This window comes from Fusarium solani (assembly GCF_023522795.1).
Source record: "Fusarium solani strain SB1 chromosome Unknown bctg00000000, whole genome shotgun sequence".
Classification (NCBI taxonomy): domain Eukaryota; kingdom Fungi; phylum Ascomycota; class Sordariomycetes; order Hypocreales; family Nectriaceae; genus Fusarium; species Fusarium solani.
The window spans coordinates 4,380,308-4,403,877 of NW_027072157.1; the positions used below are offsets into that span (position 1 = coordinate 4,380,308).

At 54.2% G+C, this 23,570-nt stretch overlaps 7 protein-coding genes across 7 annotated transcripts; 5 read left to right on the top strand and 2 right to left on the bottom strand.

Annotated features, from left to right (window-relative positions):
- Positions 1–4,802: 4,802 nt before the first annotated feature.
- On the top strand, positions 4,803–5,639 carry MRS44_001385 (uncharacterized protein; the record flags this gene model as incomplete). The annotated part of the gene is made up of 2 exons (XM_065623677.1): positions 4,803–5,090; positions 5,475–5,639. The coding sequence occupies 2 exons, from the start codon at positions 4,803–4,805 to the stop codon at positions 5,637–5,639; spliced, it is 453 nt and encodes a 150-aa protein (XP_065480112.1).
- Positions 5,640–6,039: 400 nt separating this feature from the next.
- MRS44_001386 (uncharacterized protein) lies at positions 6,040–10,312 on the top strand (the record flags this gene model as incomplete). Its single annotated transcript, XM_046267378.2, has 4 exons — positions 6,040–7,891; positions 7,942–8,274; positions 8,327–9,482; positions 9,532–10,312. The coding sequence occupies 4 exons, from the start codon at positions 6,040–6,042 to the stop codon at positions 10,310–10,312; spliced, it is 4,122 nt and encodes a 1,373-aa protein (XP_046138348.1).
- Positions 10,313–11,138: 826 nt separating this feature from the next.
- MRS44_001387 (uncharacterized protein) lies at positions 11,139–15,020 on the bottom strand (the record flags this gene model as incomplete). The annotated part of the gene is made up of 3 exons (XM_046280649.1): positions 11,139–11,249; positions 11,411–11,749; positions 11,826–15,020. 3 exons carry the CDS (start codon positions 15,018–15,020, stop codon positions 11,139–11,141), a joined length of 3,645 nt encoding a protein of 1,214 aa, XP_046138347.1.
- Positions 15,021–17,336: 2,316 nt separating this feature from the next.
- MRS44_001388 (uncharacterized protein) lies at positions 17,337–18,029 on the top strand (the record flags this gene model as incomplete). The annotated part of the gene is made up of 1 exon (XM_046273431.1): positions 17,337–18,029. One exon carries the CDS (start codon positions 17,337–17,339, stop codon positions 18,027–18,029), a length of 693 nt encoding a protein of 230 aa, XP_046138346.1.
- A 260-nt stretch (positions 18,030–18,289) lies between these two features.
- MRS44_001389 (uncharacterized protein) lies at positions 18,290–20,064 on the top strand (the record flags this gene model as incomplete). The annotated part of the gene is made up of 3 exons (XM_046267375.2): positions 18,290–18,402; positions 18,453–19,936; positions 19,988–20,064. 3 exons carry the CDS (start codon positions 18,290–18,292, stop codon positions 20,062–20,064), a joined length of 1,674 nt encoding a protein of 557 aa, XP_046138345.1.
- Positions 20,065–20,239: 175 nt separating this feature from the next.
- On the bottom strand, positions 20,240–21,078 carry MRS44_001390 (uncharacterized protein; the record flags this gene model as incomplete). The annotated part of the gene is made up of 2 exons (XM_046267376.2): positions 20,240–20,633; positions 20,684–21,078. 2 exons carry the CDS (start codon positions 21,076–21,078, stop codon positions 20,240–20,242), a joined length of 789 nt encoding a protein of 262 aa, XP_046138344.1.
- Positions 21,079–22,782: 1,704 nt separating this feature from the next.
- MRS44_001391 (uncharacterized protein) lies at positions 22,783–23,440 on the top strand (the record flags this gene model as incomplete). The annotated part of the gene is made up of 3 exons (XM_065623678.1): positions 22,783–22,802; positions 22,853–23,040; positions 23,097–23,440. 3 exons carry the CDS (start codon positions 22,783–22,785, stop codon positions 23,438–23,440), a joined length of 552 nt encoding a protein of 183 aa, XP_065480113.1.
- Positions 23,441–23,570: the final 130 nt, after the last annotated feature.

Below are 23,570 nucleotides of genomic sequence, written 5' to 3' on the forward strand. Positions count from 1 at the left end.
TTGGTTCTTCCCAGACGAAGTCTGGGCGACAAAGTTCTTGGAGGAGGCAGGCTTTGTGGTTGAGCGGGCCGAGCGTGAGTGGCGGCCTACACCCGCCGATAAGGGTGGTGTGGAGGGCTGGATACGTCTGATGGCAAGCAAGCTGCTAGATGCTGTTCCAGGGGAAGTGGAGAGAGAAGCAGCGGTACAGGAGTGCATAGAGGTACTGCGTGAAGTTTGCCGGAACCCCGGGGAGGAGAGATGATTTCCTATGTTAGACTGAGGGCTATGGCTAGGAAGCCGGAATGAGATGATCCTAACATGGAACTCGCCGGAATTATGGGAAAAGTGCTCACTTCAGCACATGACAGAAAATATCTGACCGGATGATAATACGAAACAGGCTCCCAGCCACGTTACCTGGCGATATCCGCTTCGACTCGACTAGAATTGAAGTGAATGAGCTCATGGAAGTTCGTTGTATGCGATGGTGATTAGTCATCGCCTAGAGAAACCGGGAAATTTCTAGGCTGATTCCGTCAGCCTCCACGACCTCTCTCCAACACTGAACGTATGCTCAACTGCCTTGAGGGGCAAACGGCTCAAGGCACCTGTCACTTGACGTGGCCAGATCATCATCACTGGCGCAGAAATGAGTCGATAATCATCGTCAACTGATGCCCACACTCGCTAGTTAATCGACATCACCGTCGCTTTCAGCATACACCCGTTGACCCCATTTGTCCGTCGTGATATTTGCACTTCTCGCCTCAGAGCTCGCTGCCGAGACTGGTAGCTACAACCTCAATAACGATGGCCGAACACGATGCGTTGGTACTTTCGTACGTTCACTTGAACAACTTCCCGAGAGCAAGCGATGCCCTGCATACTTTGAAAAAGGTGGCCTCTTTGGTCAAACCCATCATGAGAGCGCGCAACTGGAAGGTCCGGGAATTGGCCGAATTCTACCCCGAGCAGGGAAACCTCCTAGGTTCGTGTGCATGGCGCCCGTAGAACTGCAGCCCATATTGAACATGGATATAGGTCTCAATGTAAACCGAGGTATGAAGATATGCCTGCGCTTGCGGCATGCTGGCGACCGGAACCAGTTCATGTCCATCGAGAGCGTCGTCGATACTCTGCTTCATGAGCTATCACACATCGTGCACGATGCCCACAATTCAAAATTCCACGCTCTCTGGGACCAACTCCGTGACGAACACCAGGGCCTGGCTCTCAAGGGATATACTGGCGAAGGGTTCCTGTCCGAGGGCCATCGGCTGGGAGGATCCAGAATGCCCCAACGTGAAGCTCGTCGACTGGCGCGAGAAGCTGCTGAGAAGCGTCGAGCCCGGCCTGGTGGCACTGGCTCTGGAAAACGTCTGGGAGGAGCTGGTCCCCGGCCGGGCGAGAATATTCGCAGCGTCATTGCAGATGCAGCTGAGCGACGAAACAGGACGCTCCGGGGTTGCGCAACTGATAACCTCGACGAGTCTCAGATCCGGAACATTGCTGATGCCGCTACAAGGAACGGCTTCCGAACACAGGCCGAAGAGGATGAGGCCAATGACGCAGCTATCGCGCAGGCTCTCTGGGAGTTGGTGCAGGAGGATGAACAGGCCAAGTATGGAAGCAGTTATATACCCCCAACCGCGAACAATCCAACTGGCAATGGCGGTGGTGCAGTGATGAGGGACCAAGGGGGGCCCAGTAGCTCGGGGTCCAGACGATCTTTGGGCAATACGGCCGATAGAGAGGGACATGGTTCCAACACTGCAGCGAGAGAACCTCGAGGATGGACATGCGACACTTGCACACTACACAATCCCGCCACCTTTCTTTGTTGTGATGCTTGCGGGATGGAGCGGCCCGCAAAGGCAACGCAGGCCATAGACAATCGCCGATCCAGATCGCCAAAACCTGGAAGAAGACCAGTTGTTGTCGACTTGACTCAGAGCCCGCCGCGAGATCGACAGCAGAGCACTACCGCCTCACGGACAACAAGACCGGCGGCGAAAGCTTCCTCCGTCCCTCAGACATGGCAGTGTAGCTTTTGTGGGACAGAGATGGAGAGGCAATGGTGGACCTGCTCAACCTGTGGAAAGATGAAGGATAGTTCAGGATAGACTGACGATTACATCGTCGGTGGTTAGTAGACGATGGATAACCTGAATTGAAGAATTGATACCCCTTGAACCCTGCTCCTGATTCTGGCTTCGGTCAGCGATGACTTCATCGCGGCAGATTGAGTGAGCATCGAGCCCACCGCGGCTGCTTGGCCTGGCCTGCAAGGCTCTGTTGGCTTCTGCCGGTATGGGCTCACGACAGCCAGGCATTTCGGGGCAAAGCCAGGGCGCAGGGGTCGAACATCAGATCGTGGCCCTGAGATTCCCAGGGAAGATGACGTTGGGAGCTTTGCAGCTTTAGGGAAAGCGTCGATCGAAACTGGAGATGATCTGCGGCGCGGGCTCGGACGCCATCGGAGCTTTATGGCGATTGGACCTTAGCAGACGAGGCAGGAGAACCGGTGGTTTGGGGGAGATGAACTTGGGTTAAACGAGAAGAACGGGACGCCTACGCTTGAAGCGGCTGTCCAGAAACAACCGCCCTGTGAGAGCCCCATGGACTCGTGAATACAACCTTTTCGCTCATGGTGGTTCGAGATAATGACCCACCGCATCCACAGAGGACTTTGCCCTGTTCGCACAGTCTCAGATAAGCAACATGATTGTATCCAGCATAGGCATGTATCAGGGCATGGGCAGCTAAGGTCGAACGGGGCCTGCCCTCTCGCTTTGTCAGGAGAACGTGGATGGCATTGGTCTAGCCGATGGGTTCTAGACGGCCATGGACCCAAGGCCAGACCACAATAGACCTCGACAACCCTCGTCTGTCGCCCTTGAAAATCCATTTAGAGGGCCACAAATGGACAGAGACATGTTGGCGCAAGCCGCGGACTAGGGTGAGTACGTTCCGAGCGTATTTTGGTAAAACAGACGCTTGGCCGCGTGCTTGGCGTTTGGGAAGCCATCTCTTGCTTCTGCAACTGAGGGGATTCAGTGACGAGGATCCCGATTCATGAGCACGCTCATGAGCCGACGGCTGCATGCAAACAAGGCCAGGGACTTGCTGGCCGACGATCTTGCCACTGGAAACGCACGGAAACCCTCGACCCTTAAAGCTGCCAGTCCCGGTCGAGGTTAAGAACTGCTGGCTGGAGCCGAATCGGGGTGCGAGTGGATTTGATCAGCTCTGTATGCCTTGGTGCGAGAAGTCTCTTGCTGTTGTTTTGCTTTTTGTCCCCGTCCCCTTTCTCTCGCTCAGTCGTCGTTGGATCCTTCGCGCGGTGCCTGAAAGAGGGCCGTCTCATTCGTCGGCTCCCGCGATCTCCTGTGTCGTGCATTTTCTGGAGTGGGGTGCCGCGACAGATGGACAGGGCCGGCATGCGGGTGTGACTGACTGCAACCCAGGTAGCGAAGCGGTCGTGTGTTTGTGTGGGAGCGTGCGGGAGAGGGCATCAGCAATGGGAGGTGTAGGAGCCATTGGCTCTGGCTTGGTGTTGAAGAGATGCCCAATTGCCGCTGCAAAGACAGCAAGCAACGTTCACGGTTGGGTATCCGTACCTTCAAGCTACTGTACTTGTTAGTGTCGACGTCTAGCCGGTGGTGGATAGACACAGAATTCGTCCGGTGTCAGGCGGTTTAGCCATGTAGACAGCGTCTGTGCCAAGTAAGCACTGCTGGCAAGTGGGTGTGCTTCACATGCTCCCTTCCAACGGGCGGATTTGGAAAATCCATGATGATGACCAGGATCATGTTTGAATTTGAAATGTGGCCGATGGTCGGTCGAGATGGATGGAGTGTTGGAGGAGCGGAAGGGAGGTGGAGGTGGAGATGGAGAGAGGGAGAAACGCCAAAGCTTGGCTGGATGGGGGCCCTCTTTCGCCACTGGCGCTGTCGGGGTGTGGGCGGGTTCCATGGAGTGTTTTAGTGAACGCCCAACACCACAGCTCATGCTGTGCTACGCAGTAGCTCATGTTGTAGCTCCTGCTAGCAATTAAGCCTGGGCTTCCAGTGTGAGATCGAGTTGACTCAACTCCAAGCTCTAATTACCTGGATGGCCGGCAGCAGCCGCGAGGAAATCGCCGAAGAGTCGAGTGACAGCTGCCGTCGATCAGATCAGAGGGACGGGGATTAACCTGCCCTTTCTAGCCGACGTGCAGGGTTGCAGTCTAGGCTGGTGACTTATGGGAACCGTCAGGCCGGCATCAACTTTGTGGTGTTGTTGGTTTTGCCAGGATCGAGGATATCCAACCACATGGGACGGATCTGCGCAAACCTTTCCACTGCGTGACACCCTGCTCATTTGTGGACTGGTAGAGTGGCAGTAGGTTCAGATAGTGCTAACCGCCCTGTCCCGGTACCTGACTTGGCGACCTTGGGCACACACTGGACTGGACAGCTCTGATAGAAGCTCCATCTCGCCCTCGCCCTTGATCTTGGGAAGAATGGAACGGCCAAGGTTGGAACGACCGGGCTCTAGGTTCTTGGGTAAGGTGTGTTGAGCGGATTGTTCTCATTGCTACGTAAGGACATCGTATTGTGGACTCTTTCTCCAGGCCGAGAACCTACAGAACCTCTAACAGCAGCTTATCTGCAGCGGGCGAGCTCTTGGTGCTAGCTGGGAGGTCATCTGTGCTAACAAGCTTCCCGTCGCCCTTCGGACCACCAAGGTTAAAGTAGTCCCGATTCTGGGCTTCACCGAACAGAGTGCTTGGGCTGATATCCAACTCGGTCCGCCATCTGACCCTCTGCGGCCGTGCGATGGATGGCACATCGTCTGTGCGATCAGAGACACGGCGAGTTCTCTCTCGCGTGAACCGGCCTGCTCACCGCAGAAATCAGGGCTTGCCAGGCCATGCCATTGTCGTCCTCGATCGGCATTTGGACACAAGGCGTGGCCCCACGCGTGGAGGCGATCCCGACCCTGGCCAAGCCTGGCACGCCGCGGCGGCCAGTCGAGGGTCCGACAGTGCCCCACCTCGCAGCATCTCACCTACCCTCACGCCCCCCAAAGAGCAAAGAGGTGCGCCCCGGAGCCCGCAACACCTCGTAAGGCCACCCCGTTCAGGCGTTGGACCCTCGTAAGCCCCCGCCCGTCGGCGCTCTTTCAACTGCATGGATGGTGGCCGTCCCGCCGTGTCGTCTCAGCTTGTGCCCCCAGCCCGCAGAAGGTGTCAATTCAGGGTCCCCATCCATCTCAGGGCCCTTCTTCCACCCCTTCGTCTGAACGGACAATCTATTGCCTATTCTAACCTTTCTAGCAAGTTGCATTAAGCATTGCTCTTTGTCCATTCGTGCCGTGTCCTGCTCTGAAAGGGCGCTCCGGGTTAACCCATCCACCGTTCAGACCTTCCTCGTCTTCTCCTCTCGGTCCCGGGCTTCAGTCCCATCGTCCTTTTACACCTTTAGCTATCCTGTCTCCAACCGTCCTAGATCGCCTCGACCTACGGATACATCGCGGCTGCTCGCCTGCCAGAGTCTGCCAGCTCTACGCTTCTCGGCCATCACGGAACCTCCTCCGTCGTCTCGACCGGAGCTGCTGGACTTCAGGTTGACGGGGCGATAGAGGGCATCCCACTGTTGCCTGACCTCACCTGAGCTGGTTGGGTGATACCTTCCAAAACTTAAATCCTGTTCCCGTCGACGCCGCATCCAGAAGACCTAGCTAGGCCCCTCACCACGGCCTGTCTCACCCTCAGCATATCCCACCTTTGCGCCATGCCAATTCCCCGTCGACGGTCACTTGTCGATTCGTGGTAGAGAAAGCTTCGCCGCCCACTTGCCGTCGTCTAGACCCTGTCTCGGTCTCGAGGTCGAGGCCGTCCGCGTCGCCAGAGGGTTAGACATCGCTCCCCACGGGCCATTGCGGCGCCATCTTTCCACTCTTGACTTTTTTCTTGGATATTCTATTTTGTTACCTTTAACTATTGCTCCTGTTCGACTCTGAAGTCGCTTGACACGGCTCGTTCTCGATGCCTCGTGAACGGGCAGAACCGACATGAGCCCTCCCGAACAACTTCGCTCTAGCAGCCAATCCCGAGCTATTAGGCCCGCCGCAGCTGTGAACGACACTGGTTTCCCATTGAGCCGCTCCGAGTCGCATCCTAATCACATCCAGGCGCCTGTGCCAACCGCTGTCAACCCTGCGCGACCGAGAGCTGCCGCGGACCTGGTCAACGAATCCAACCGTCAAGATGGTAGCCCACGCCTGCTTGGTGGAGGACGCTTCCTTCGGGACCCCCTCGGAGACGGCTCGAGGTCGCCATCCCAGAGTCCATTTCGCCTAAATATGCCCGCCATCTCACCCGGTCAACTCGCCTTCTCAGCTATGCAGTACCTGCCGGTGCCGACAATGGTTCTTAACAATCTCAAGACGGTTGTTTTGGCTAATGAGGCGATGGGTCGAATGCTGGGGATAGTTACAGAAGATTCGGACGAGGAGGATGTATCCACCACTATCGAACATCTGCGGGGTCAGTCCCTCTCTCAGGTCGGAGTCGATATGTTACAAGACGGACAGCCTGTGTGGGCGACATGGGAGGCTTTCTTTGACACCTTGGTCGACGAGATGGGCGTACGAGCACCAGCACGAGATTCGAGGCAGCACTCCCAGTCAGGTGGCGACGCAACACCAACCACCAGTACCATGCCCACCCCCGAGAGCCGTCCCAGCCCTCCTGCTCGCCAGACCCAGGATGCCGTTGTTGAGGTCGTCATCACCAGGAAAGGTATCAGCAGAACTTCCTTCGACAATAGGTATAAAGCCAAGGAGTCAGACTACCAGGTCTTTGCCAAGATGATCATCACTATCTGGGAGCTCGAGGATCGGCAAGCTTTCTTCACACTGACCTTTACCAACACCCAATCGCCAAAGTCGACGCTCTCCAACACAAAGAAGTCGATCGCGAGACCGAGTATCCTCGAGGCTGCCGAGCGCAAGTCCATCTCCCACTCCAACCCATCCTCAGTCGCGTCTAGTAGAGACTCGAACTCGAACTCGCCCTCGTTTCACAGTCCTGGCATTGTCACCATGTCTTCGAGCCCCTTTCCCCCGATGGGACCTCCGTCCGTTGCGTCCCATTCTAGCACACCATCGCTCCTACAGAAGATGCTGCTGATGAAAGACGCCTTATTAAACAACACCCAGATGCCCATCCTTGCAATGTGGAAGGACGGCAGTGTCACGTTCCCCAACTCTGCGGCTCGCAAATTGTTTGAGAAGGATGCACCGCTCGACACCTCAGTCAATGGCTTCGATCTCCTTCAGCACTGGCACATTTACACCGAGGACTTTTCTCGCCGATTGGATGTTACAGAGTATCCCATCTCGACTTTGCTCAAGACCGAGACCCCCTTTAGCGGTACTCGCGTAGGAATGTATGATGAGGCTGGGAAGAAGCTGGTTTTCGACGTGCTTGGAGAGGCGATCCGGGACGATTCAACAGGCGACTTCCTTGCTGGCGTTGTCACGGGACGCGATGTTACCGTTATGACAGAAGAGATCACACAGATCAAGGAGCGGGATGAGGAACGATTTAAGCTCATCTGCGACACGATGCCTCAACTGGTCTGGACGGCAACCTCGGACGGCCTGGTGGACTTTTGGAACACTCGGTTCTACAATTACTCGGGACTGACTCCAGAGAATAGCCTCGGCAAGTCATGGGTGAATGCTTTCCACCCGGACGACCTGGTCGAGGCTCAAAGAAGGTGGAAGCATTCTTTGAATACGGGCGACCCCTACATGACGGAATACCGATGCCAAAGCAGAGATGGGCACTGGCGCTGGTTCCTCGGACGGGCATTACCTCAACGCAACAAGGAGACTGGCAAGGTTGAGAGGTGGTTTGGTAGGTTGCATGCTGGCATTGTTCCATCCCCTGGCTAAACTTGGAATTAGGGACTTGTACCGACGTTCACGAGAGCATTCAGACCAAGATGAATGCCAAGCGCACACGGCAGCAGCTGCTCAGCGTTATTGCCCACTCCCATGTTACCATCTTCACTGTCGACCCGAAGCGCCGAGTGACGATGCTTGAAGGCGCGTTGATTTGGAACAATACCCACGAAGAGAACCATGATGGAACGAGGTGGTTCGTCGGAGAGAACATGTACAAGGTGTTCAACCGTCTGACCGCACAACTCGCCGACGGCGAACGTCCAGAGTTCCTGGAGCCCATCGAGCTGATTCTTGACGGGCAAGTTGCCGAAGATGTCAAGGAACACGGGATCGGTAAGACTTGACCAAGTTTGAATGTCAGAAGCCCTCTTCTAACCTTGAATAGACGATCGTTGGTATAGGACTCGTTTCCTCCCTATGTTGGGCAAAAAGACTCAAGAGAGCGGTGCAAAGAACGATACGTATATCGAGGGCGTTATCGGCGTCATCATGGATGTCACAGAGCTCAAGAGCCGCGAACAAGCATTGGAGAAGCAGTCCAAGGAGAAGCGAAAGGCCATCGCTAACGAAGCAGCCGCCAAGGAAGCTAACAGACTCAAGAGTCAGTTCCTGGCTAACATGTCTCACGAAATCCGGACGCCTATTACAGGTGTATTGGGAATGGCCGAGCTACTCGCTGGAATGCACCTGGACGAGGAACAGCAAGAATACGTTGAGAACATCCAAAGCTCAGCAACATCTCTCCTCACCGTCATCAATGACATCTTGGACTTTTCAAAGGTGGAGTCGGGGCGCCTCGATATGGAAGAAGTACAATTCTCGCTGTCTCACATTGTCAAGGAGGTGGGAAGAATGCTGCAGTTCGCCGTGGAACGCAAGAATCTCGATTTCCAATCAGATATCGGGGACAGCATCGAAAACGACCTGGTTGTTATTGGAGACCCTGGACGCGTACGACAGATCCTCACGAATCTCTTGACCAACAGCATCAAGTTCACGAATCAAGGATACGTTAGGTTCTCGGTGGTTGCGGAGAAGGAAACGGCCGAATCCATCGAGGTAAGGTTCACGGTTGAAGATACGGGCATTGGCATTCAAGACGAGGTTCGGAAGAAGTTGTTCCAGCCGTTCAGCCAAGGCGACGCATCAACCGCAAGACGATTCGGAGGCACTGGACTGGGTTTGACCATTTGCAAGAACTTGTTGGATTTGATGCACGGACGGATCTCGCTAGAGTCCAACGTTGGTGTTGGAACCCGAGCGACGTTCTGGATCCCCTTCAATAAGCCAAGTGGCCCGGCAGAAGCTGGCCTTGCTAACGCAGGCGCTATTCCTGACCGCCTTCAATCCGAGTTGAGCATGTCTTGCAATAGCTCGGAGTATGATCAAATTGTCGGCACCCCTCCGGCGTCTGATGGAATGCAAGGAGGCTCCTCAGGATCTCGCCGGGCTCGGTTCGGTATCTCATCATCATCAAGCCCTGACCAGGAGCTGCCCCCATCAGAAAGAGCCAAGATCCACATCTTGGTGGTTGAAGACAAGTAAGTCATGGATGGGTCGATTGGAGGAGTCTAGAGCTGACTGTGATAGCCCCATCAACCAGAAGATTGCGACCAAAACAATCGGTCGACTTGGCTTCCAGGTGACGGCTGCCTGGAATGGAAAGGAAGCCCTGGAATATCTCTCTGGTGTTCACCAAGGTATCAAACCTAAGCCAGATATCATCTTGATGGATGTGCAAATGCCCATCATTGATGGATACAAGTGTACACATCTGTTGAGGCACCATCTCCCCTACAAACCTATCGTCCAGGATGTCCCTATCGTGGCTATGACAGCATCGGCGATCCAGGGCGACCGAGAGAAGTGCACTAGGGCTGGTATGGATGACTACTTGGCCAAGCCTGTTCGGAGCGTCATACTAGAGAAGATGCTGCTTCGATGGTGCCATGCTCGGCGTCGGGCATCCACAGCGCCGGATCCTTCCGCATCGGACTGTTCAGAGATGAGCGAACACTGCGACAACGCAGATATTCCACATGTCGGCATCGACGAAAACGATATGCCTCCTGTTGGACGCACGTCCGAAGACTTCAACAACAGCCCCATCACGCCCCGGCCGTTGACGACGAACGGACAGAACGAGCCATCCCCTTTCGATACCACGGCTCCGGAACTCGCGCCTCAGTTGCGGCGGCCGGAGGGAGAGACTGAATGGTCAAACAGGCTTCAAGAGACCAAGCTCATCGACGCTGCGGGTGGACCATCGACCTATCGAAGGAACTCGTACCAAGAACTACAGACTGGGGACTCATTGACGGAGGAGAACATCAGCAAGTTAAGGAGCGGTAACCAAGCGCCACGCCGGTAGAACGACAAGAACGTTCGGGACCCACGGGGCATTGGTCACATATGGACTGATGTATGGAGCTATCGAGGACTACATCGGCGATCTAGTTGTTGGTCATGTTTTGTCAACACATCTACTGCTTCTCCGGTACGTACGGAGTAGCTTTCATCTTCTTTTCTCTACTCGAGCATTCGCAAAGAAAAACATGCATTGCATGTCGGGTTGGCGTTGGAGCAGGTCTTCTCTCTTTCACAGTGGAGAGGTCACAGAACTGCGGAGCACATACGATTCAAAAGCTTGGGGGTGGGGGGGCTTTACAACAACTTGATTTAGGAGGCTCATGCTTGTTTTTTTGCCCATTTTATTTTTTTCGCTTTCTTTTTTTCCCGGAGAAATCATAGACGGTTCACCATTTTTGTGAGAAAAAACGGGATCACCCGCATATGCCGGCGGGATCGGATGGGAGGGGAGCCAAAGGAGGAAACTATTTCGATCACGACGACTTGGGATGGCATGATTTGATTAGCAGGAGGTCGGCATTTGGAGGTGGCATGTTTTTAATGAGCCATGTGGTAAGTAAAGTACAGTAGGCAGGCAACGATGAATGATGGATGATACCTCTTTTTTGTTATACCGCCTTTCTCGATATGACCCTCGACAAGCATCTTGAACCCTCATTACCCTGACACTCCTCGCTTGCTTGGTTGTTTGCTTCTCGCTAACTGATAGATCCATTTTACCCATCATGTTACACAGCCTCTCTTGCTCTTGTGCGCTGGCACCGGCACCGGCACCGGCATATCCACCCTTCCCTTCGGCATGTCGCTTGGCTGGTGCGTGGCTTGCTCTAGACCTCGGTCTCGATCCCAGGCTGCTTGGACGAATGCTCCAAGACGCTAGACGCCTTATCCCCAACGCGGTCGAACTTGTGCTTGATCCACTTTGCTGTACGCGGGATCTAGGCCCATCTGTCAGTCCCACGTTGTTTCTTGCATCATGCTTTTGATGCACACGCCCCCCTCCTCGCTTGCCTGCTTTGCTTTCCTTTGCTTTGGACGGCCAAAATAGAAGCACGGCAGACGAGGAAATTGGACAGGCACGAGGGGAGCTGGAGCTTACCTTCCACTGCATGAGTCCCCGGTGCTGCCGATGCAGACGCTTGTCCCGACGTCGATAGTCGCGGAGCTGATCAACGGGACCCTGTTTATTTCCAGCACTGCCGTCGGGGATGTCGGAGTCTTCTCCGTCCGAGTCGGAGGAAGATGAGGAGCTCGAGTCCGAATTGCTCCCGATCGATGGTGGGCGGTGCGTGGCCCCAGACAACTCACCTTCAGAGTCGACAATGCCAGCCTCTCTCTCCATGCGTCCGGCCTCGAGGTTGTCGCGTGCAGTTTCAATAACCTCGACTACATTGCGGAGGTGCTCGTCGCGGCGTGTCCAGCGGGAGTGGGCGCTTCCCTGTGACGGGGTTAGCATCTGTGAGCTGTCATCTGCCTCCAAAGAGTTGCAGTGGTGTCGACAAGGGACTATTTACCAAACCAGACCAGAATGTCACCTTCAACTTGATGGTGCCAAGCTTCTCGCCGCACTCTTTGAGACAACAAGCCGTAGCACGGCGGAAGTCACCCTTCCATATTGGCAGCTCCAGCTCTGTCTCTTCCTCATCTGCAATATCCTTGAGCCAGAGGACGGAAAATGCAGCCGTGTCGTCCCCAAAGAAGCCCTTATCACGAAAGGCAATTGATAGACAGCTGCTATACCTTGATTGGACAGCCAGAGCGAGCGGCCTATCTCGCTTCGACTTCCATGTCACCATCCCTTGGTTCTCTCCATCCTCAGTGTACATCTTTGCTGCGCTGATGCTGGTCTGAAACTTGAGCTTTGACGAGCGAAGATCCTTGGGGCAGTTGTCAACCGTTACTGTTGGCTGGACCTCGATGGTGCCATACTGCCAGCCCAGGAGGTTTCGCGGCGCCTGCAGTTGGACGCTGCGCCAGACCATGGAGAGACGGATACGTCCGTGGCCAATGCCGCCTGACAAGGGCCAGAAGCCCATGACCTGTGAGCGCTCACGGAAGAGCTCAGAAAGCGGTAGGTGGACAATTCCCAGTAAGGGGTCATCCTCCTTCAGCCGGGCATCGCGTACAGTGACAAACACCTCAGCCTCGCGCCAATCACGCACGAAACGTTCGCATCCTGCATTATAGAATGGCTTGGCGTTCTGGGGCTTCGTCCTAGTCTTGAATGTCTTGCGATGGTTGAGTATGATGGTGCAGTAAGCGCTCGGCAGACCATCACCAGAATCCTCCTCATCCGTCGCCTCAGCATCGTTCGAGGCTTGCCGCTTGTTTAGACGATCTAGCTCGAGGCCTGTGATGTTGTGGATCTGAATACTGAAAAGACCACTGGGGTAGCCATCAGGGGGTGGTGCCGAGATGATCATGGCGTCCTGCTCAGTTTTCAACTCTTGGGCCTTTTGCTGTTCGAGTTCGTTGATGTCTCGTTCCTTCTTGCCCTCCTTGAGCATGGTCTCTCGGAGTTTACGTTCGCAAGACTTGTCCACCTTCTCTTTGAGCTGTTCCATGGTGCGGATTTCGGGGTCGTGGGTTTGTCGCTCAAATTGATCTTGTTGAATTCTGGTCTTGGAGTAGTAACCGACACTCCATTCGAGCTTGCCAGGCATGTTATCGCCCGACTTGAGAGCCCTGAAGCCGTCCTGTCGAGTCGACATCCGCCCGTTGGTGCTGTCGCTCTTCATCAACTCCTTTATTCTGACCTCGATTCGTCCAAGGTCATCGTCCGCAGTGAGTCTGTCGGAATCCCAGAGTTGAATACGTAATCTCTCATCGATATTCAGCTCCTGTGGCGTCACCAAAACGAAGCAGGTCTCGTCCCAGTATGGTTCCATCTCGTTCTCAAGCACACGCGTGGACCAGACCGGCTTGCCAAACTTGGCCCAGCCAACAGAGACATAGGGGTCTGAACTGCCGTCCTTGACAAGCGGAATACCAGAGTCACCCATTTTGAAGTCGTATCCGCGCTTGATGTTGACAACAATTACACCAACGGCGTTGGTATCCTTCTTGAAGTCGTCACCAGCCAACATGTCCTTGAGGTCAAGGGTAAGACTCTTGGGGGCGACATATTCAGCCATGGCAGCGTCGACGGCGGTTTGAACAAAGTTGCTGATGAAAGGCACATCCATGATGTTGATGGCGTGTTTGCTCAGGGGCACGCAGCTCAAGTTGACCCTGGGCTGTCCAAGAAAGGTGATTGTGCAAAGGGCGAAGAATGGCGGATCAGGGGTAAGCTGGAGGCGCATTCGCATCGTGCCAATGATGCCCTGAAGATCCACCCAGACCGGAATCTTGATGTTTCCAGGTAGGTAAAAGGCAAGGTAAAGATGCATGTCCTTGGTGCGCTCCCTGAGAGACTTGGAACTGGACCGAGTTCGGTAGGCAAATGCCACTTCGAGGTTGATAAAGTCGCCCTCCTCAGCTTCCATACCATCTTGGACAGTGTTGTTGCTATCGGTTTCACCATCCTTCTTCTCGGTATCGTTGTCGCTTTGCTCTGCAGTCATGAGTTTCCCATCCTCACCAACTGCCCTTGCTGCAGCACCAGTGGGAAGCCACCGGATGCCAAGGATTCGCAACGCCTCGCTGCCCTGACCAATGTCCTCCACGCTGACCATCCGGATGAGCTTGGGCAGTGAAGCCTGCATAACATCTTCCAAAGTGTCTGCGAGACTAGCAAAGAGGTCGGGGTTGATGAGAGGCCATACAGAGCCAAGAAGGGAATTCAACCAAACGGTAGTCTCAGTGTCGTGGTTCTTGGATGCCTTGATAACGCCTCGCCGATGAGCGTCCCAGACTTCGTCCTGGAAAATGTTGTTGATCTTATTCGCCATCCATTCTCGGACGGACACAATGAGGAACCAGACAGATGCCGCACATGCTGCGGCCAATACGATCCAAAGCATACCGCCTCCTACAGCCGATGCCCAACCCCCAACCGGAAGCAAGTCCTCCCTCAAGGTTCTCTCAAAGGAAAATGTTCCGGCGATGACGGTTGCAATAGCTGCAAGTCCAAATGTGACACCACGTTTGCTGATCTGCGCCATCTCGAGTCGAAGGGCATCAAAGTCTGGTGGTGGAAATAGCTCGCCCATGGCATCATGACTCTGTTGGATGTCCTGATGTTCCTCCCGAAGCTGGGTTTGGGACTTGTTCTTCCCATCAAGACCGTTTGCTGTCCGTTGAGCCATGCCAAAGGATGGATCGTTGACTCCTACCTCCTTGAGTGCTTCATCGGTGAAATCGTGTATGGTGACAGGGAGGTGAGTAACTGGGTCGGTGACTTCTCGTTCTGCCCTCTCCTTTCTGTTCTTCTTCATCTCCTTTCTCCTCTTTTTGGGATCAGACGACTGTCCTTCGATCTGAGAGGTATCCTTGATGCCCTCAAATTCCTCGTCATCCTGACCCTTGTCGATGTCATCTTGCTCGGCGTCTTCTAACTCTGGGCGTGGCTCAGGGTCTTCTCTCGACTTTTGTTGCGATAGATAGTCATTGGTCCCGCTTCCTTCTGGAACGCCATTGCTCTTGTTCAGTGCCTCTTCTTGTCGAGCTGCCCTCTCTTCTCGGTACTTGGATATTGTGGGGATAGGGTTCCTGGCGCTATATGGAGCTGTGTAGCGGCGGTGCTCCTCGGCATCATCCTTGCCAGACATTGCGGGGGTGCTCTGCTCTCGTAGTGGTCAAGCTCCGTAGCGACAGGATGATGCAATTGGCAAAGAGATGAGATTCGACACTGAAATGTCTTGGGAGAAGTGAAAGAAAAGAAGTCGAGAAAGCCTCAAGCTCTTGCTTACGAAAAGGCAGTTGAGCTCCAGCCTCAATCCCCATCATCCATGTGGCATGGCAGGCAGGATTGAGGCGGATGAGGTGGCCCTACGTCATCAGTTGGTGGCATGGCACGTGCCGTGTTTCCATCTTGGCGGTGCCATAGTGCCCAGATAAACAAGCCTTCCTCGCATAAAGCAAAGATTTTGAAGCTTGGCGAGCGAATTCTTGATGTCAACACTTGGCGATAGTTTGGGACTGTTTTTTCTTCTGGCGATTGAGTTATGAGGCTAACCAATACATGGACGGAACGGGCGTTGGTTGAGTTAGTGGACTAGCTGATCACGAGTCTAAGCCAGCATCAGCATCCATGCTGTGTGATCCAGCTAGCTCCAGGTACAGTTCAACGGCCAACTCGATGCATTATTACTCAGATAGAGTGGGATTCTAATTGGTTCCAGGAACAGCAAAAACCAGAATGCAACAGACAGACTGACACCACCAACACGTCAGTGCAGGAGGAGAAATCAAGCTTGCTCAGCTTGACAAGAGGCGGGGCATCGAGATCGTCTGTGGGAACCCGCTCGGGGAATTGATTAATTCGACAATGATCATCATGGATCTGGTGGGTCAAGTTGCCAGTTTCATCATGAGGATTAAGCAAGTTTCTCTTCTCGATCTGAAGCAAAGATCGATAGACTCAGTTGCTCTTTGCGGAGTGGTAACACAAACTAATAGTGCTTGGACTGCCCTTAGACTGCCCTTAGTATGTAGCATATTGTTAGGTAGAGCTACCATATCGAGGAGACTAACTCGACTTGGAAGGAGTTTGATGGCCAGAGTTGCAGGCTAAAACTACCTAATCGTTGATATCCTCTGAGGCATCCCCTTCCGGCTCCTGGCCGTCACCTCTCCATCCAACCGGCCCCACTCCTCCGAAGCGGAGTCGGTCCCCGACCAGAGCGGCGGCCGTTTCGGGGCTGAGGGAGTCGAGGGTTTCGTGTGACGGCAAGGGTCCAGTTACAGCCCAATCCGGCCCGTCTATGCGGCTACACTCGAAGAGACCAAGGCTATGTTTTCTAAATCCTTCGTCTGAATCCTCAGCGCGTATACCACGAGTCATACGATCGCCTCTCCTTTATCACAGTGAGGGTGTCTAGTCACACGCAGTGTGAAAGAAAAGAAAGCTGCAAACCCATCACATGATCGCATCTAGCTGTTCTTAGTGATAGCTTGGGTTGGATTGGATTGGATGCCAAACCAGGGGTCAACAGTTGAGACGCTCGGTTCAATGCGACGATGAGGAGAGCGGTCTGGCAGCCCATGTGGATCAACCAACGGGGATAGCCTGCGACGGTGACAAGAGACCATGGCCTAGCAGATTATGAGTCTAATGTGAGGGAGACGAGAGATGTGCGGCATGGATGGACGCTATTGATCGGATGACAGTCATTCGATTCCTCTTGGAATCGCTACACGATGGGTTTCTTGGAATTGATGCACACTCATCTTGGCTGTGATGAGCTGCCGCCATGCTGACAGTCACTTTCTAGTGGCTGGGCTCTAACTAACGTTAGATTGCTTTGCTTCTTAGAGATAACGTAGGGCAGAACAACCAACAACACGAATCGAGTTTCCAGCTCGTCGGGCCAACATGATGACGGCAATCCGGTTCAACTTGCAGATCATGCCCGTCCCTCTCCCAAGGAACCGGTACCGGTAACCTCTTTCCATCCATGGCATCGCCGCGTTGAGTAGAAAAAAACTCGGTACGGGTCACAGGGGACTCGGTTAGCCAGCTTCAGCAGACCAAGCGTGTAACTAGCGCCGTCACAGTGCATCTTGCCAAGCCCTATGCAGACGGGAGCAGGGGTCGACCAGACCCAGTCGGGGGAGGCTGGCACGGCTGGGCAGGGAGACGGAGGCTCGTCGTTGGCTACGTCTCGGGTCTCTAAGCGCCCGGGGACGAGCCCATGCCCAGGGCAATCACAGGTCCAGGGGGACCCGACGCTCGACTCCAGGGCACTTCAGTGGCTGGATGCTCCTCAGATCGGGTGTTCCAAATATACTCGGCCAGTCAGAGGGCGCAGAGGACGGATGCCCAGGCCTCTAATAGGCGCCCGCGATGCGATATGCAACCAATTCTTTTGCCATCCATGGATGAGGGTGGCCCGCCTCGTGGAATCCCATGATGGGTTGGCACCATGGTTATGGACCGATCCTCTCTGTCTGTCAACGATGAGGACAAAAACAGTTTGGTCCCCAATTTCTTCCTCTTTGATCTTTTCTATCCGAATAATCCCTCCCCTCCTTCTCCCCCAGAGAGGTCTGTCCCTTTGACGCTCTGCTGCGACAGTTCAAAACTCCACCTTGGTCTCCCCCCCGCGAAACACCACCCATCGTCAAAGCGCCCTCTCACACCCGGCGTCTCAAACCCAACTCGACGAAACCCGCTACGATTTGGATCTTTGTACTGGACCCCTTCTCTGACGTTTCAACTCGCCCTCGACAACCGTCCACCAGGGCACTTCTCGGCATTCCCCTTTCCCGTACAGCCTAATACCGTCTCGCAAAGGGAAAACGACGCCGGTGATTGGGAAGTCTGCGCTATCGAGAGAGCCAGAGTCGCACCAGAATCCGGATCGCGCCTCTTCCTTTTCCGACTCGACTCCTTGCTCTGTCGATCTTGGCCCCGAATATCCTCGTCCTTGGCTAGGGTCGCCTTCTCTGGCCTCGTTTATCAACTTGGTTCTTCCCCCGGATTCTCGCTGCTCTCATCTCTTCCTCCGCCGTCTCGCTGTCGTCGACTCCTCGCCCCCTCCGAGTCCACAGGATCATTCCCTTCGTCGGCCGCTCAGCCATTACCTTCGCTTCCATTCGCTGCTGGATCAGTCTAAACTTTGTTTTTTTATTAATTCCTTTCGATCGTTGGTTTGGTTTCGTTATCCTCCGCTGGTAAAGCAGGGTTGACGTGGATGTAATTGGGACTGTGTCAACCAACTCGGCATCACAAGGCGGTTTATCTGATCAGTCGCTTGGAAGTTTTCTGAAGCAGTACTTTGCTTCGCCTCTTTGGCACTCTCTGAGTCTTGTCGCCGGTCGACTTGGACTCTCTAAACCTCTCATCCTCACACAATCCGACACACCAACCGCCAAGATGGGCGCACAACTCAGCTATGGCGAATTAATACGGAAGCAGTTCACGCCCACCAAGCTGTTCTTTCACTTCCTCTTCTGGAGCTTTCACTGGGGCATCTTTGCCTATGGATGGTGAGCCTATGTTTCTGGAAAACCGCCTTCATCGCTAACCATCACTTCAGGTGGAAGCAGTATGCTGATGCCCGACTTGCGGGTCTCAACACACTCAAGTTCTCAGTCTGGATCTCCCGTGGCGCCGGTCTCGTTCTGAGCGTTGACTGCATGTTGATCCTTCTCCCGGTCTGCAGAACTATTATGCGATGGGTTCGACCCAAGATTCGATTCCTCCCTCTCGACGAGAACCTGTGGATGCATCGCCAGCTCGCATACTCCATCCTCCTCTTCACCACCCTCCATACCGGCGCTCACTATGTCAACTTCTACAACGTCGAATTGACCCAGATCCGACCCGTTACCGCCCTTCAGATTCACTATGCCCAGGCTGGTGGCATCACTGGTCATGTCATGCTTCTCTGCATGCTGCTCATGTACACGACCGCCCACGCCCGTATTCGTCAACAATCCTTTGAGACTTTCTGGTACACTCACCATCTTTTTATCCCGTTTTTCCTTGGTCTCTACACTCATACCGTGGGATGCTTCGTGCGAGATACTCCCGAGGCCATCTCTCCTTTTGCTGGCGATGAGTTCTGGGCCCACTGCATCGGTTACCTGGGATGGCGATGGGAGCTCTGGACCGGCGGTTTCTACCTGATCGAGCGTCTCTGGCGCGAGGTCCGAGCCCGCCGTGAGACCAAGATCACTCGAGTCGTCCGACACCCCTACGATGTGGTTGAGATTCAGTTCCACAAGCCTTCGTTCAAGTACAAGGCCGGCCAGTGGCTCTTCATCCAGGTTCCTTCTCTCTCCAAGTATCAGTGGCACCCGTTCACCATCACTTCGTGCCCCTTCGACCCCTATGTGTCGATTCACGTCCGTCAGGTTGGAGACTTCACCCGCGAATTGGGTGATGCTCTTGGTGCTGGTGCTGCTCAGGCCAAGCTCTACGATGATGTCGACCCAATGGGCATGTACGAGGTCGCTCTTCAGAACGGCGACCAGATGCCCGCTCTCCGTGTCGATGGACCCTACGGTGCTCCCGCTGAGGACGTCTTTGAGAACGAAATCGCCGTCCTCATCGGTACTGGTATTGGTGTCACCCCCTGGGCGGCTATCCTCAAGAACATCTGGCACCTGCGCAACTCTCCCAACCCTCCCCGTCGTCTCCGCCGAGTCGAGTTCATCTGGGTTTGCAAGGATACTGGCTCTTTCGAGTGGTTCCAGACTCTTCTGTCTTCGCTCGAGGAGCAGTCAACTGAGGCCGCTCGCGTTCCCGGCAGCACAGGCGTCGAGTTCCTCAAGATCCACACCTACCTCACCCAGAAGCTCGATATCGATACAGCCCAGAACATTGTGCTCAACAGTGTCGGTGCCCAGACGGATCCCCTGACGGAGCTGCAGTCTCGCACCAACTTTGGCCGACCCGATTTTAAGCGCCTGTTTGCCACCATGCGTAACGGCATCCTGGATCGGACGTATATCAACGGCCTTGAGAGTCACATGCGGACGACTGTTGGTGTTTACTTCTGCGGTCCTTCTTCAGCAGGTTAGTTCCCTCTCTTCTCGGACATTCTTACAGAATGCTAACTGTATTCAGCTCGTGATATCAAGACTGCTTGTAAGTCTGCTACGGTCAAGGACGTCGAGTTCCGTTTCTGGAAGGAGCACTTTTAAGGTTAGGATTGAATTGAGCTGTATTTCTATTTATGTAATCCCGAGATACCATCACTATAGCATTCTGCCCGCGCAAATGGGTATGTAGATAATGAAACCAGTCATGTCGTCACAACGCTGTCCCCCAAAGCCATCTTCCCCACCTCCTTAGTATCCTAGCCAAGCAGCCGTCCAACTATGAACCCCATGGAGACACAGGCTCCTCCCGAGATGGTGGCGTAGTCGTCTTGCTCTTGCGGCTGTTCTTCCTCCTCACCTCAACAGCCTCTGGCACAACATTGGCGGCCGCGGCCTCAGCTTCAGCTGCTTCCTCGGCAGCCCGGTCCAGAGCCTGCTCATCCTCTTCGTCATGATATCGATGCTCTTCGTCGACAAACAAAGTGGCATACTCCCCATGTCGTTGCTGTCGTATACGCTCCAGCCAGGGCAGTTCGGGGAAATCTGGTCGGAGCCGGTGGTTGCAGTTGGGGCAGTCGGGTGGGAGTGTTCTCCAAGCGAGCCATTGGACGAGGCTGTGGATGGCGAGGCCTGTGTAGAAAGCTTCCAGGGCAAGAAGGAGGTGGATGAGACTGGGTCTAGTCAGTATGCTTACACTAAGAGACGGGTTGGAGCAACCTACAAGTTGACCAGCAGAGGAATGGTTGCATAGGCAGCCAGCATACTCAGCGAAGCCGAATCACCCTTTGAGATCCATGTAAAGACCAAAACGACCATAAAGGCAGCAGAAAGTATCACGTCGCAAACAAAGACCAGCACAGGGTGCGACAGCCTCAGGGCAAGTCCAGTATCATCATCGCGTCGACGAAGCAGAAACACACCGCCACTAGCAGAAAACGCAAGAGGGACGAGGCCGACCGCGGGAACGGGGTTGTGCGAGAGGATGCCGTGGGCCAGGCAGAGGGGAAACGCGGGGAGAAATGAGGCGATGGTGATGAGACGGAACGTCCTGTGCGAGCGTGGCGGCTGGTGGTGAGCCACCGTCGAGTCGGCCTCTGAGGGGGCGGTGCTGGGCATTTTTGGTTCGGTATGTGCGCTCAGAGTTGAGATCGAAAAGCTGGCTTGCACGGGGTTTGAGAGAGGGTCATGTTGCGCGAACGCGGTGGCTGGTGTGAGGCATTCGTGATCAGACCCTGGTTAGTAGGGCGGCTACATATCATCATGGGTGGTCTGACCAATGGTGAAGCCTTCGGTTGTTTGGGGTTTTGGTGGATTCGGTAGAGGAGCAAATGAGATGATTTCTCAATAGATATCCATCATTTCAACTCTTTTTCCTGTCAACCTCATCCTACCTTGATCTTCTGCATCTATTCATCCTCATGAGCACGGTGATGCTTCAGGGTCCTCGGTGAGAGATTGGCCCGACCACACGTGGGGTAACGCAGGGTCCTTGTTCGCCGGGGTCAACGATAAGCTTCATCAGACGTTGTGCCCCCGTTGACGAGAATGATGTTTCGGGAGAGGAGATCTTGGACGTAGTAAGTGAAGAGTGAAGATGCATATATCCGTCTCGCTGCCGCGTCTAGCTCCCATTTAGGAAGTTGTCTCAGTTGCTAATTGCACTGGGAGTTTGGCTAACACTGGTTAGCTGCTCTGAGGTAATTTGCAATGCTTCATCTTGGTTTAGCCGGTATCGCCATCAGTGATGGTAGAGGGAGAAACGCCAACTTCCCACGCGTGTCGAGGTGCTCTAGTTATTGATGTATCTCGGAGCCTAGGAACACGCCGAAGTCCCGGCGTCAAGCGATGGGAGCGCCCGATAACCAACTCTAGATCCATTTCTATGCAGTTGCAATGTGCGGAGAGGACGCCCATCACAGCAAAGCAACCGTCCTCATTGGTCTCACCCCCTTGGCAGACTTGAAACTCCACAGTAGATTCAATCTCACAGGCTCACGAGAACGGATCGACTTTTCTTTTCTTCTTCGCAAGCCCGCTAGTCCAGGTCGAAAATCCTAGCTGCCTGGAGTAGAGAAAGCCCGCTATCCAAGCCAGGAAACTCCGCATCCCATCCCATCCCATTCATTCCATTGATGAGGCATGGCCATGCAGCAATCGCGCACCTCATCTCTCAGTAAACTCATAAAAGCACCAGACGCCATCTTCGTAATCGGACATCGGTGTGCATTAAACCGAGATGGCGAGTTTAACCGGGCGGATCTCTTGGTGGTGAGGATAGTGCTCAGCAGAAAACACAAAAAGTCTGGAGCCCCTAGAGAGGAAACCAAGGCCACCTCAGGTCGACTCCTATCAAACGCCGGTGTCGCTACGTCATGATACTTATGCTGTAGCTGTTTGCCGCTCCAGTACCTGAATCGTACTTTTTTTTTCTTCCACCTTTGCAAAACAACGGTACCGCGTAATCAACCTCGACGAAAAAAAGAAACGCCATCTTCCCTTCTCCAATTTCTTCTCTTGATACCTACCGTTGTTTCCTTTCCTCCGCGAGTTGGGGTATTTCCCGCCTGACTACCTTACCTGCAGCAGCCTCACGTCCTCTCGCCAATCGTCGCATAGACGCGTCTCTCGCCCAACTTGTGGCGTACATCAACCAAAAGGCTCGTGGGGAATCCTAGAGGCGCACCCTGCCGGTCTCTTTTTCTCTCCCAAAAAGCCAAAGCGAAAAGGATTTTTGAGTGAATTTTAAACTTTGGCCAAGATCCAAAGCATATCCATTCTTTGTTCCTCGATTCGCCCAGAGAAGTCAAATCCACCGTCGCAATGGCTTCTTTCATTCGTTGGTACGTCTTCTAGAATGCTTCACTCAGGCACGTCCCATCATCTGCTGCAGCGTCCGTGCTGACCCTGGATCGCTCAGGTACAACGCCCGGCTGGCCGCTCGCCCGCTGCTCACCCAGAGCGTCACCACGGCGGTGCTCTTTGCCACTGGTGATATCACGGCTCAGCAGCTCGTCGAGAAGAAGGGCGTTGAGAAGCATGACTTGGTTCGAACAGGTCGCATGGCCCTTTACGGTGGCTGTGAGTGTTTCCAACGGTAGTTCACTGGTTTCGAATCATTAATTAACTCTTGATAGTCGTCTTTGGCCCCGTGGCAACAACCTGGTTTGGTTTCCTCGCTCGCAACGTCAACGCGCGCAACAGGAAGGTTGAAACTCTCGCCCGTGTGGCTTGCGATCAACTTCTCTTCGCACCCGTCATGATCGGCGTCTTCCTTGGCAGCATGGCCACCATGGAAGGCAACAGCCCCAAGCAACGAGTCGAGACCACTTGGTGGCCGGCGCTCAAGGCCAACTGGATGCTCTGGCCCTTTGTCCAGGTCATCAACTTCTCCTTCATCCCCCTCCAGCACCGAGTCTTCTTTGCCAACATCGTGTCGATCGGTTGGAACTCCTACCTGAGCTGGATCAACAACCGGTAATCAGTCATGTCGGATTATTCGAAAGCATCTCTGCCGTTTACTTTGAGACATAGACATAGAAGTGTGTGTTCATGTTCGCGTCAAGATAGCATCTGTTTCGGTTGATTTCGGGTTAAAAGGCCACCAGGAA